Genomic DNA, 13,343 nt, shown 5'->3' with positions numbered 1-13,343 from the left:
TTAGGGTGAATTTGCTTTGTTAGAGTGCTACAGAATCAAAACTTAATCCTTTCTTTCCACAAAATGACTACGTAGTACTAACAGACTATGTTTCCAAATACAAACTTATTTGTATTGACTTGAAACCCAGGATTGTTTGTTTGCAACGGTTTAACATTTTTATTCATGGTATCAAAGAATTAGAAAATCATTTACATTAAAGCTTTCCAATATAAAGTGCCATCTTCAAAGGGTGATTACTTGAGAAGGGCTGCATTTACATTCTCATCACGGGATACTGGCAAGGAGGTGGTAGCACCTGATACTTCTGCTGCTCTATAATCTGCAAGCACTGTGCAACTACCTGATTAAAAAAAAACAACCACAAACAATATAAGCAGTGAGCCTCTGAAACAAAAAGTCAGTGAAGGTTACTAGTTAAGCAGTTATTCGATAATGCATTTGTTCTTATTTCTGCAAAACAGTGTGCATTTAAAATGTACAGCTGCAGTCTGCAGAAACAGACGTCAGTGTAATGTGTCACTGGGTCACGGGAAATGCAAAGAAAAAAGATGCCTGAAAGTTTCTTTCAGTTATTTCATAGCTACACCCCTAACATTTCCAATAGCATATCAAGATGTTCTGCTCTTCTGCTTAAGTGCCCATCTTCTAATAGGTGATATTTCTTGGTGCCTCGTGAGAACTAGGGAAAGAATATACAGAACTGGTTTTGGGCTTTGAACAAAATCTTAGAGCGTTTTATCATCTGGCACACGCAGTAATTGGCTTTGCCAAAACCTCTTCTCTGGAAAAGCTTTTTGCTGAAAATTTAAGAGTTGGGATTTTCCCAATTTCACTGTGTGTATTTGACTGCTAGCACAGCAGCATGCATTGTCCTGAAAAAAAATTATTATTTTTTAAAGGTATGCTACATACAGGCACATGCTGTCAGTTCAGATAAAGCTAAACTGACACTCCATCTAGGAGCAAGAGCCAGGATAAAATAGCAAAACCACAGTGTTAAATAAATAACTAAACAACTAAATATGAACATGAATTGTGGCATGCTGGTGAAACCTGTACTGCCTGAAGAGAATCACAATGATTCAGTCCAACTGTCACATGTGTTCCTCACTCAAGTGGTTCCTAGGGAAAGGCAGGGTCTCAAGCACTAGAAAACGCTTCTCAGGGCAATCCCATTATCAAAGTCCCTATATACACTCCAAAAAATATCTAGCACGAGTTGCACCATAAATATGTGCCCTAGTTAGAAATATTAATTGGTATCAGGATGTATTTGTGATCGTTTAGGTTTTTTTTTAAAGAAAACCTTCAGAAATGCAGAGAACACCTTCATACTGCTAACACACAACGCAACACTGCAAAACAGCAGTGGTGGCTTTTAGCAAGAACATCTTGGAGAAGATGCCTACCAACTTAGGAAAATGAAACACCCCACAACGAAGGAATGAAAACAATGCAAGCAGTGAAGAGGAAACTTAAGAGAGCAAACATGGGTCATGTGCAAGACCGTAAAAAGAAAGGAGTGGGAGACTGAACCAAACTGGAAAGTCAGTTGAGGTTCACTGAGGAAATCCTGTAGTCGGAATGCAACCAGAGCTCAACAGAAACTTTTTAGATAGACCAAATAGGTCTACATCTTCAGATAGGGTAGAAAACAGATGAGAATTCAAAGCTAAATACCAGGAAAAACAGAGTAAGAACTCAGAGATCTGGTTCTGGGAATCAGCACGCGAGCTGACTGCAAGTGAACAAACCAGGCTTGCACGTTCATCACAAGATGAGATCTAGGGATAAAAATGTATATAGAACATACACTGGGAAAAAACAAAGCCACCTACCTTTCTGGTATTCTGGGGGAGAACTACACCATCATCCCAGAGTCTGGCAGAAGAGTAAAACGCACTGCTCTCTGCCTCTAGCCTGGAGAAGAGAGAACATGAAACACATTTAGAAGCAGAAAAGTTTAACAAAAAAGGCACCAGGCTGGTAAAACAAAGTTAAAGATAAAAAAGACATAGGTTTCTATTTCAAGTGAATGTGCTGTTCTAGTGTCAAAATCCACTAGGATCCGGCAAATACATAACAGATCCGATCCTTCTGTAGTTCAAAGATGACCCTCTGCATTCAGAAGATCACTACTGGATAATTTACAGCACTGACTTGTTTCGTGATTGCAGGATTTTCTAACTAAAAGTTTTGCATTTCCATGGGAAGATCCTCAGAGTAGACATGGAATTATAATTCTAGAATTCTAAAATAGTTTTCATCAAATCCAGGTTTGTTTCAGTTGTTTGGGATGTGTTGACCTGAAATACGAGCATAAGTAGGTATAAATGTCAGCATAACTGCAGGATTTTACTGCTTAATGTCCTTACTTTTGTTTCAAATGTTTTAGCTCAGATTCATCTGTACAATCATTGTCTCCAGCTTGTGGGACCATGGACAAATGTCTTGAATCCACAAGAGCAACTCTTGCATTAGGCCATAAGAACAGGAAGTTTGGACTGAACGATCTCCCACACTGCAAAAATAAAACAATACAAAAAAAATACAGTAGAACTTCACTGAATTTAATCACAAAAAAAAAAAAAAAAAGGGCGTACAATGCCGCTATCAAGTTAGAGACAAAATGTAACAGTTGAATTTGTAAAGCAATAGTGATGCAGATCCTTTCCCATTACAGCTACAGGTTCTCTATTAGTACAGATCATAGAATCCTAGAATCCTTAAAGCTAGAAGGGACCTCTGAGGGCCATCAAGTCCAACTGCCCTGCAGTGCACAGGCACACCACAGCTAGGTCAGGGTGCCCAGGGCCTGATCCAGCCTGGCCTTGAAAGTCTTCCAGGGACGGGGCATTAATCACATCCCTGGGCAACCTGTTCCAGTGCTCACCACCCTCACTGAAAAAGATTTTTTCCTTATATCTAACCTAAATCTAACCTCCCTGAGCTTGAAGCCATTTCCCCTTGTCCTGTCACCACAGACCCCACCAAAGAGTTTGTCCCCTTCTTTCCTGTAGCTCCCCTTTAGATACTGACAGGCCACCATCAGGTCACCTCACAGCCTTCGCTTCTCCAGATCCCCTGCAGAAGTAATCACCACATCCCACTGCATTCAATATTGGCATTTATTTCACCGTGTCTAATCCCAAGTGAGCAAAGAGACCAGTGCACCTCCTAGCGGCATAAGTAGCACACATAGCAACACAACTGAAAAAGATGTGGTCCTCGACCACTGAAAACAGATGTGTGCTGAGCAAACAGTAGTGCTGAATCCTCAGTAGTGACATTTTCAGACAATCTGATTTTCAGAACCCGCTCTAGGTTCACCGCAGATCAAATCTGCTGTAATCACACCTTGTGATGCAGTTCTTATTTAAAATTAGTTAGGATCACAAATCAAGTTAAATGTCTGCACAGCAGCTAACAATGCTGAAAAAATGAAAGCACCATAAGTGCTGGGCGAAGCGTTGAGTCGATTACCAGCCCCACTGACTTCTGTGCTATCCTTACCATAGCGTAACTTTCGCTCCCAAAACAGCCACCAATCACTATGGTTATCTTGGGAACAGCTGCACAAGCGACAGCAGCCATCATGGAGGCCTGGGCTTTCAACCTGTTGGCCTGAGCCTCTGCCTGGAATGAAAAGAAACATTTTAGTTCTGCACTTTTTTAGATTCCTTCCACTTCCAGCAAACTGCAACCTACTCCTAAAACAATTCCTTCTTTACAATTCTATACAATTGTTTCTTCCAAAACAGCAGGGTGGGATCAATTAACTAACCACCATGGCCCATGATGCTACTTATTTTACAGTGTAAATCAGCAGAACAGTTATAACCATTGTGCAGAAACCTGCGATACAGAGCAACTCTGGGTCTCCCAGGCATCAGCAGAGCTCAGATACAACAGAACTGCAGCAGCCTTTGTCTTAAGTGCTGGTGACAGCTGGGGGAATGGAGCTGCAAAAGTCTCTTAACATAGACTCTACAAGGAGGCTTTCCAAAGCCCAGGACACAACATACTGTACTTCAATGCCTTCACTTTAGAAAAGGGAAATATTTATTTTCTGTGGATCACAGTGGTAGCAGAAGAACCAACAGGCTGTATCTCAAAGGGAAAAGCACTACAAATTCTGAATGTCACAGCCTGCATTACCAGCTGGATGCAGACATGCATACAGGCCTGCCTAAAATCAAAATCAAGTGAGAATGCAAAGGGAAGATTTAAGAAAGTTAGTTATGAAACTTCTTGATTTGACCATCAAAAGAGGATTAAAAATTAGTTTTCCTAGTAATTAATAGTTTTCAAAATGTATGTTAGTTAAAACAAGAGCCAGGTACTGCCTGAATGAAGCAGGGCAGATTAACACACCATACCTGAGAGATGCTTGTTGGCTCTGCTGCATGTGGAGCAGTGTTTTGGAAAAAGAGGATGGGAATGCCCCGGTGACTGCACAGCTGTACGAAATGGCTGCCCTTGAGAGCAGCATCATGAGAAAGCTCCCCATTGTTAGCCACTACTCCCACCAAGTGCCTACAAAACAGACACGTGAATGTTCTCCCTAGAAATGAAGAAAAGGTAGCATGCAGCATACTGCTGAGGATGGAAACATAAATGGATGGCGAGGATCTGCCCTTTTGTAAAAATCCAGACTCTAAAAGGATGCAATTACAAGAATCTTTTCATTCATGGAGCCTCCTACCCTTAACAAACAAGACATTTTACAGCACTCCCTATGTATAAAGCACAGCAGCATTAACACTCAGAAGAAGGCAGGTAAGGGTACAGGTGACCTGCCACTGTTCACACTGCAAGATAGCAAACTAGGTGCCAGGATTCTGGGTGCCCTCTAACATACATCACAGCAGTCAAGACGAAAAGTTTATATTTTTTGCCAAAAAAACTCTCTAAAGTACATTTTACTACTTTTTTTTTTTTTTAATTAAATTGTTGGCTGGAATGTTGTATGTTTTATAAGTGTGCTAGTAAGACTGAGTCTGCCCTGAACTATGCTATGTTCTATAGTACGGACACTATTCCACCTCCATCCTGCAGGAGATGGGATAACTTTGGACTCGGTCTGGGAAGGAACACTTACAGATGCTGTTTCTTACTTCTCAGAGAATCTGCTGAAATTTCAAAGTTCCAACTGTCCAGTGACTTAAGTGCCCAAATAGTTTCACAAAGTTATGAAATGATTCATTTGTAATCACTCTGCTGCAAACAGCCTGAGACACAACGAATGTGGGGCCCAAAGATAAAGGATAAGGCTTTCTGGAAGTACTTATCACCAATTCCTCATTGAGTCAGAACTCCTTAAATACTGCTACGGGAATACTGTAGATCCTGATAGTGGTACAAAAGCTATTTAGACATACACATCCATGCATAGTGATGGTGAATCTCATAGCCCTACCCTTCCACGTGGCCAAATCCTGTTACTAACGTTGTTCCATAGTCAGCCTTGAACTCCTGGAACCTGCTTCCATCCAGCAGGCGGCTCAGAACCTGCAAAGAAATACACAGTCTTGCCTATAGAAATCTAGGTGAAAACAGACTAGTCCTGGTGAAAGATATGCTCTGTTCAAACAGTGGAGAGACCTCTATTACACAAGAAGTCAAACTAAATGATCACAGTGGTCCTTTAATGTCTTATGCTCCAATACATACTCAATATGCACAAAGCATCAAATCTGTGTTTTTGTTTGATTACCAACCACATCTCCTGAGACACAGTTCAACCCCACAATTATTTCAAAGTTACAGACCACAGCTGTTCCTGTGCATAAAAGCCTTACTAAAAAAGCAGCACATACAGTTACAGTTTGTGTGCCTACGAACACCCAGCAGCATACTGCTCACACTTTTTTTGAATGCAGATTTAAGAGCTGCTAGTCAAAGCTACACTGCTGATTACAGCCAATCCCCTTAGCTCCAGGAGCTTACCACTGGTAAAGATAAGGGGCTCACATCCTCAGACAGACCAAACCTCACCTAGAATCACACAATAACAATACTGCTGTGCAGTTCTGCACATCTCTGCAGAGATGTTTAGCCCAACCTCAAACAAATCTAGCTTGAATTTCTTTGTTTCTGCATTTTTCATTAGGCATTTGATTTACAACATAGAGCCTAAACCCCTTAAAAAAAAAAAAACAACAGGGAGATGGGAGGAAGCAGGACACAAGCCCCTTTCTAAAGGGATGCATGTTCTAAAGCAGCCAACAGAGCACAGAAACAGATGGGTATCAGCTGGTGTGATCTGTAATTATCTTGTCTCTAGCAGGCTTTCTGTTCAAATATTTTCAACAACTCTACAGAATCAGTGCCATTCTGTTTTGCAGCAGACTCAAGACTGGGTGGCAACTGATTAGGCAACCATATGAAACTTCTCAGGTACTTCATGATTTCCCTATGGGGGAAGAACACCTTATTGCCTATTAGTCTGAAGATAACAGCTAGAGCAGTCCAAAAGAATGAAGGAATTTGGGATCTGCCAACTTACCAATTTTACAGGAAGAGTACAGCTATAATCTCGTGGTGCCAGCCCCAGGAGCTCATCAGGGCTATAGAGAGGATGGTCATGCTCCACGAGCTCTTCTGGCACAGGCTCATAATTCAACGTTGAGATAATATTTCGAACACACTCATAGGCTTCCTTTTCTGAAGATGCAAAATGGTCACTGCAGCCACTGACACTAAGAGAGAAAGCAATATTAATTAGTAGTAATGAAACCTGAATTCTGATAGAAAACCCAAACTAAAGGAAAAACCCTCATCTCTACCGTGAATATTTGACATCTCTGACAACATCGTGCACTTTTGCTCCTGTACGAATGAGCTCAAAACATTAAAGTCAGTGGGATTTCTCTGCAAACCAACCCAAAAATCAAATTACTCTCCCGCACATACAACTGAATGTCACTAACTTTTATAATAATTCACCTATCATTTCTAACATCTTCTTCACAGCATGTTTTCAAGTCCTTAAGAACCACAGCATGTTCAGTCACTGGAAACAGCTTCAGTCATGTTAATTTGGGATAGAATGGTACTTCCTTAAAGCTAAGTGTGCTCAGCTCTCTACTGTTTTCACAAATTGTTTTGCATACCTAGAGTGAAGTGTAGCTCCTCCTAGCTCCTCTGGAGACACATATTCTCCAGTAGCAGCTCTCACCAGAGGTGGGCCAGCAAGGAACAGTGTTCCAATTTTATCTACAATCACAGCTTCTTCTGCCATGGTTGGGACGTAGGCACCTCCTGCTACACAGGAGCCACACACCACTGCCACCTGAGGGATACAGAACCAAAACCAAACCAACATGCTAAAGAGAGCAGAATGGAAAGGCCAAGTCATTACCTTTACTTCAGAAATGTTCAAGAGACTGAGCCACAGCCTGCAAAGCCATGAACTAAAGGTACAAATATCAGCATGGATGTGGCTGTTCTTGGCAACACAGAGCTCAATGTTTATTCTGAAACCACCTGACGATTTGATGCTTCCCATACAAATCAGTCAGTAAGCACTCAGAAGATTCTTAATGCTGAAGTCTTCTATTATGTGAGATACTATTTGCATCGCTCTGCCCCACAAATAGAAAAGGTGAGCTTTCAAAAATGTATTGCATGTTTTAGAGCTGCTCCTAGAAGCTGTATTAAAAAAGAATTTTACTACACATACTTGCATTCAAAATGACACCATACCTGAGGGATTTTCATAGCAGATATTATTGCTTCATTGTAAAAAATTCTTCCACCATGCAGCTTGTCAGGGAACAGCTCTGACTGATTTAGAGAGAAGAGACACAGTGAGTTTCAGTATCAGCTACAAAAGATAACAATTCCTCTTCATTCATTCACAAAAGCATTGAAACAATTTTGAGAAGGTCACCACTAACAATCACACCTGAAAGTCTCATGTACAGCATTCTCTGCTGCAGTTGTTGTCCTTACCTGTTGTGCAGTTCCACAAAAATACCCCTGGCCACTGTGTTTCAAAAGCACAGGAAAGTTTCTTGTGTTTTGTAAAACCAATTTATTCCACAAAGCTTCAACTGTAATCATGGGGAAGGGTAAACTCATGTTCACACTTAAGCTGTGAAATGACTTCAGGAGAGTTTCCCTTTATACACAGTTCTTGGTTCAGTTCAGATAAAACCTTTTCCTACCTACTTGCTTTCAGTCTGGAGAGAGAACAACCAGTCTCTGTGATAACATGACCTCTGTGCATGGGAAAGCAACCTGTTCAAGTCTGCCACTATAGCAAGAACTCTAAAAATTCTATTTCCAGAAGCTATGGAGGTCTGTACATTACTATCACAGACTTTATAACAAAACGCAGTAACTTTAAAGATTCTGAAGTTGAAAATAGGTATTTCAAACAATGTTTCTGATTTATTAAGGGCATCAGAGCATTTTGGTGCACTGAGAAGTACCCATGCTACCTGCTTGGTCACCAATTCGTTCCAACACTGATATTAAGCTGCCACATTTTGATGCTAGATGCAAAATTACCCAAAGCCATCACCGCTGTTATGTATCTTGAAATCACCTCCTGGACTCAGATTTTCAGACAAAACACAGTGCAAGCCAGCCCACCAAGAAAACATAACAGAAATCTCAGATTTCTACAGAATCAGTATGGTTGAGACAAGAAGTGAGAATGCTCCTTTGCAAAGTGGTTCTGGTACTACCTGTAGTGGCAGGAATGCTCCCCCGCTGTCAACAAGGTACACAGCCACCAGTCTGTTCTGCAGGGCTATTTCCTGAGCTCTCAGCTGTTTCTTTACTCCTATTGGATAAATAGTTCCTCCTTTTACAGTTGCATCATTTGCTACGAAGACACACCAAATCCCACAGATCTTTCCAATTCCTACAAGAGGCAACACAGAAATGTATCAGACTCTCTGAGACACCATAAATGAAACAAGGAGTCCAAATTTATAACTAGGACATTCTTTTGTTAACACTGTTTCAGTAAGCTGCAAATTAACTTGCAAATACCAAACCTAGAAGAAATCTATAGCTCTTCTCTGGAATAAGAAACTGAAAGACAGTGACACACATACAGACAACAAACAAACAAATACATCTAAATTACACAAGAAAGAACTTAAAGTACAGCTTACACCTGGTGACAATATAAGAAAAAAAAAAAAAAAAACAGTTCCAGCTCTTGGACTGAGCTAACAGGGAAGGGAATTAAAAATGATACAAAACTGAAGAACATAAGCCTGTGGCTAAGGAAAGACAGGATTTCACAACCCATTCTTCTAGTCGCTTTTTAAACTGGAACTGCTCCTCAAAGAGCAATGAACTTGAGAAATACTATGATTTAAAAAACATGACAAAATAAATGCCACAGGGGCTGTGCCATGCACTAACTTGGTCACCTCTCATTGCACACGCATCAGTGTATGTGACACATCATCCCAAATCTTTCACACAATTTTTCAGCCAGCGCACGCAGACTACAACCACTGTTGCCTACAGCCACTGACAACACATTCAAACACCACCTCTCAAATTATTTTGGTTCAAAACCCTCCTCCTTTCCAAGCCACATCTCCAGCATGGGCTTATCCAAACAACACCCTCCATCCGTGCTCATCTCGAGATCTAATACGAAACATACTTAAAGATTCAAACAATTAAGCAAATGAACTTCCTGAATTTCCCGTTGCATTTCCTAGCAATTACCAGTGAGGCATCCAGCAGCAGGGACGTCACCATACGGCATGCTGAGGCCTGCGAGGGGAGACAGCTCGAGGAAAGACTCCTCATCCAGAAGCAGCTTCAGGCGCTCCCGAACAAACAGCTTCTTGTTTCTCTGAGTGTGACGCAGGACGGCATCCTCTCCCCCTCCTTTACTGACCACCTGGAGCAACTCTGAGTATCTGATTTGAAAAGAAAGTTTCAGTGAATGAAACCTTCCCTTACACGTTAACCTTCCATAGGTTTTGCGTAGTACTTCAATGTACTGCACAGATTTCATCCCAGTGACACAGGAACGAAGATGAACTCACACAACTTGACAACGACAGCGAAGAACTGGGTAACAGACCACACTATTCATAACTATATATATTCCCTATATATAACAAAAAGCAGAGATGTTATTTCAAGCAAATATCTCAGTTTCATTTTTCAGAAGTCACCTCTCCAAGCCTAGCAACAAGCCACCCCCAAAAAAGTGAAGTAATATAACTATTCTAGACATCATTAAGTCCACACCCCTCCCAGGAGTTGCCTATATGCCTCCAACACAGTATTCACAATATGTATGACCATACTCAGTCCCTATCAGCAAACCCATGAACGGAGCACAGCGAAGGCTCTGACCCCAGCCATCAAAGCACACTTTGAGAGATGCTGCCTTACAGTAGCAACTTTAGCCCCTAAGCTTGCGGGTAGGAATAAAGTTACCACAATGTGCCAGTCCTAATTCAGCACAGACATTTACCCCAGGTTCCAACTACTCCAGGGCAGAATCCAGCCAAGGGTTTCCTCTGCTGCTCTCCCTCCGCTGAAATTTTACCTGGCAGGCCTAATGAGCGCTCAGCAGCACAGAGGATGTACTTTAATAACACTGAATATTGCACCGTCACTAGGATCATCAAATAGAGAAACTCATTACCATTCATTACTGGGGAACATAAATTGCAGACAGTGAATGGAAAACTGGAGACAAACATGGTACTTCAAATAACTTTGATCTGAAACGTGCGTTGTGCGTTTAAGTAAAACATTCTTTTTCACCAAGATGCATCATCTGTAAATAAAAATACCTCCTGACATAACTGCCTACAAACCACTGTGTATGACTCCAGCACCTTACTAAGGGCTCCTGCAGACTGTAGAGGTTGAAAAACCTCAGGAAAAAAAAAGGGTAAGGGTTTTCAGCAATGTTGCAAACGCCACCACAGGAGGGCACAGTGTGTTTTCCATAGCTGTGCTTCCAGCTCAAGCACCATCCCTCTGAACAAAGGCCTTTGAATTCTGCCACTGGATCCATAAGAATATACATTTTCCTGTTTTGCTAGCAAATCACGATTCTTCAAATGATTAAGTCATCATTTCTCTGTTTTCACTCAAAATCAACTGTGAAACTTGTCTCATGAGGGCCCAGAAAAATAATTCTCGGCAATACATGCAGAACAATGTCATAGGATAACACTGAGATACAATGTGAACCCAGGTTTGGGCACTGCAGTCAACAGGAACTGCCCAGGAAGCAGCAGAAAGGAAAATAGCCAGGGCTTCAAAGCAGGCAGGAGAGAAATTACCAACAGGTTGTTTGTAGCTTCAGTTTTTAATTAGCAATCTAGGTTAAAAGCTCCTAAAAGCATGCATACATAACTCTCCCATCACCTCACAAGTATCAACGTACTGAAAGCATCACAAAAACTACTATTACCTTTTAATAACAGCCTCACTGTTCCTGACATTCTCCTCAAACACGTGTCGGTGCACAGGCAGGACGCGTCCATCCAGCAGTGGGTACATCTGAGCACAACGCCTGCGTTTGGCTTTGCTGCTTCCCAAGCAGCCGGGCAGCGCGCCGCGTGGCCCGTTCTGTGCTCTCTGTGCCCACTGCCTGTCGCTGCTGGGGCCCAAACACGTCCTTTTGAAGGCATGAGTTACGGGTGGGAGTCTCAGCAGCAGTAATGACGCTGGGTGAGGGGAGTGCTTGCAAACGGAGCACAAGGCGACCTTGTTCCACATGACCCTGGGAAGCGCAATGAGAGGGTGCTCACTTCCAGCACTACCATTCAGATCCCACGTGTGGGAGTGGAATGTTGTTTCTGCATCTGATATTAAAAAGAGCAATTGGTTTGAAGAAGTAGAACGTAATGCATTTGTATTCTGTAACTCATCCTTAGAAATACGTGATCTTTAAGAAGTAAAAATACTGTATATGTTAGCGGCATGTTTTAGAAACGTTATTACTGAACTATGTGATTAATTCTTTCCTGCAAAACTGTAATAGTTGTTAAATGTTCCAAACAATGCGAGTATAGTGTTAGGGATTAGAAAACGTATTGTAGAGTTGTTTTGTAAGGATAAGAAACTCCCAGCAAAAGAAAAACAGATTTAGCAAACGTCAATGCAGCTATGGCCTCTACACAAGGCCGGACTGCCTCACTCTGTGAGAAGGTTGGGATGTGAAGGCAGGCACCAAGACATTCCCCTTTCTCCTGAGCTTATCTTTGTGGAAAGAAGGACAAGCAGGTATCTGCAAAATAATGATCAAGCGTGGAATAAGTTAATTAATTAAACTACTGATTTACGCTTAGGCAGCAAAAATGTACGTTTGTCCAGTGTTTGCATGTTTAGCGAAGCGTCGCGAAGATTGTGAACCTACTCAGCCAGTGAGGAACTAGGGGAGAAAGAGATCAGCGTCGGGGAATAGGGAATAAAAGATGTAACTCTGTTTTCTGGGCGCTCTCCTGCTTGCAGGAGGCCCGCCATCGCAATTGCGAGTAAAATCTGCTTCATCAGAGATACCGTCCTAGAAAAGTATTTGGATATTTCCAGCCTAACGCCGTGCACACAACGGAGGCCCAGGCTCGTTGTAACGCGGCATCACCTCGCGGGCAGGCAGGGCAGGAGGGCCGGCAGGGACCGCAGCGCGGCCTTCCGCCCAGCCGGGGCACACAGCCAGCCGCGGGCAGGCCCTGCAGGCCCCGAAGGACTCGGGGATACCGGCGGTACCGGGGATACCTGGGGGCGAGCGGGGCCCGCCCGGCCCGGCGCCGCGCTGCGGATCGCGGATCGGCCCGGGCCCTGCACGCCCTGCACGCCCGCCTCCTCCCGCTCCGTCCCCGCGCCCCACCGAGCCTTACTGGCAGCCAACGCCGCGCCGACCGCTCCGGGCCCGCCCCGAAGGCGGCTCCGCTGCCCGAGGCCTCTGCCCGGGCCCGCCTCTGCCGCAGGCCTCGCGCCGCCCGAAGGCCCCTTCCGGGCCCGCGGCCCTGCCCGGCCCCGGCTTCCCGCCCTCGGTCCCTCGCGGCCCCGCACGCCGCCAGCCGCCCTCAGGGAAGGCCCGGGTCTCCGAGTGCGAGCGTTGCTGCAGCGCGGCACGGCACATGGCTCCGCACACACGCACTGCACGCATTTGGTGTTTCAAATGACACGGCGCAGCCCCAGAAGTAACGCGCTACCCCTAACCCTAATCACCCCCCATTAAGCACGGAAAGCTGAAGTTTCGGGGCCGCAGTCCACCGGCAGCACGCCCTCCCGTGCAGGGCAGCACGCTGCGGGCTGTGTCTGCTCGCTCCATCGCTGGGTGCTGCAGTGCTCGGCCCAGGTGTGCCAGCGCTCCCTCGTGCTCTGTG

At 43.7% G+C, this 13,343-nt stretch overlaps 1 protein-coding gene across 8 annotated transcripts in view; it reads right to left on the bottom strand.

Moving 5' to 3' along the window:
* LOC100539364 (uncharacterized) overlaps nucleotides 1–13,343 on the bottom strand; it is a 25,326-nt gene extending 11,983 nt beyond the window's left edge. For 2 of the 8 annotated variants that reach the window (XR_014885331.1, XR_014885332.1), the window contains exons 1-13: nucleotides 12,852–13,341; nucleotides 11,423–11,734; nucleotides 9,706–9,902; nucleotides 8,700–8,878; nucleotides 7,711–7,791; nucleotides 7,119–7,297; nucleotides 6,512–6,704; nucleotides 5,423–5,514; nucleotides 4,383–4,539; nucleotides 3,517–3,639; nucleotides 2,379–2,524; nucleotides 1,842–1,923; nucleotides 196–343 (exon numbers count right to left, since the gene is read on the bottom strand). Coding sequence is in view for 1 of the 8 variants with exons in the window: in XM_085232169.1 (XP_085088295.1) it covers nucleotides 257–343; nucleotides 1,842–1,923; nucleotides 2,379–2,524; nucleotides 3,517–3,639; nucleotides 4,383–4,539; nucleotides 5,423–5,514; nucleotides 6,512–6,704; nucleotides 7,119–7,297; nucleotides 7,711–7,791; nucleotides 8,700–8,878; nucleotides 9,706–9,902; nucleotides 11,423–11,734; nucleotides 12,852–13,123 (2,100 nt within the window). In the remaining 7 variants the exon portion in view is untranslated. Of the gene's footprint in view, nucleotides 1–132; nucleotides 344–1,841; nucleotides 1,924–2,378; nucleotides 2,525–3,516; nucleotides 3,640–4,382; nucleotides 4,540–5,422; nucleotides 5,515–6,511; nucleotides 6,705–7,118; nucleotides 7,298–7,710; nucleotides 7,792–8,699; nucleotides 8,879–9,705; nucleotides 9,903–11,422; nucleotides 11,817–12,729 lie in introns of those variants that run through there. The other 6 variants (XR_014885333.1, XR_014885334.1, XR_014885335.1 and 3 more) reach the window with 5 other exon arrangements.

This window comes from Meleagris gallopavo, chromosome 10 (assembly GCF_905368555.1).
Source record: "Meleagris gallopavo chromosome 10, MGAL_WU_HG_1.1, whole genome shotgun sequence".
Lineage (NCBI taxonomy): Eukaryota > Metazoa > Chordata > Aves > Galliformes > Phasianidae > Meleagris > Meleagris gallopavo.
This window is presented reverse-complemented; position numbering and strand designations above follow the sequence as displayed.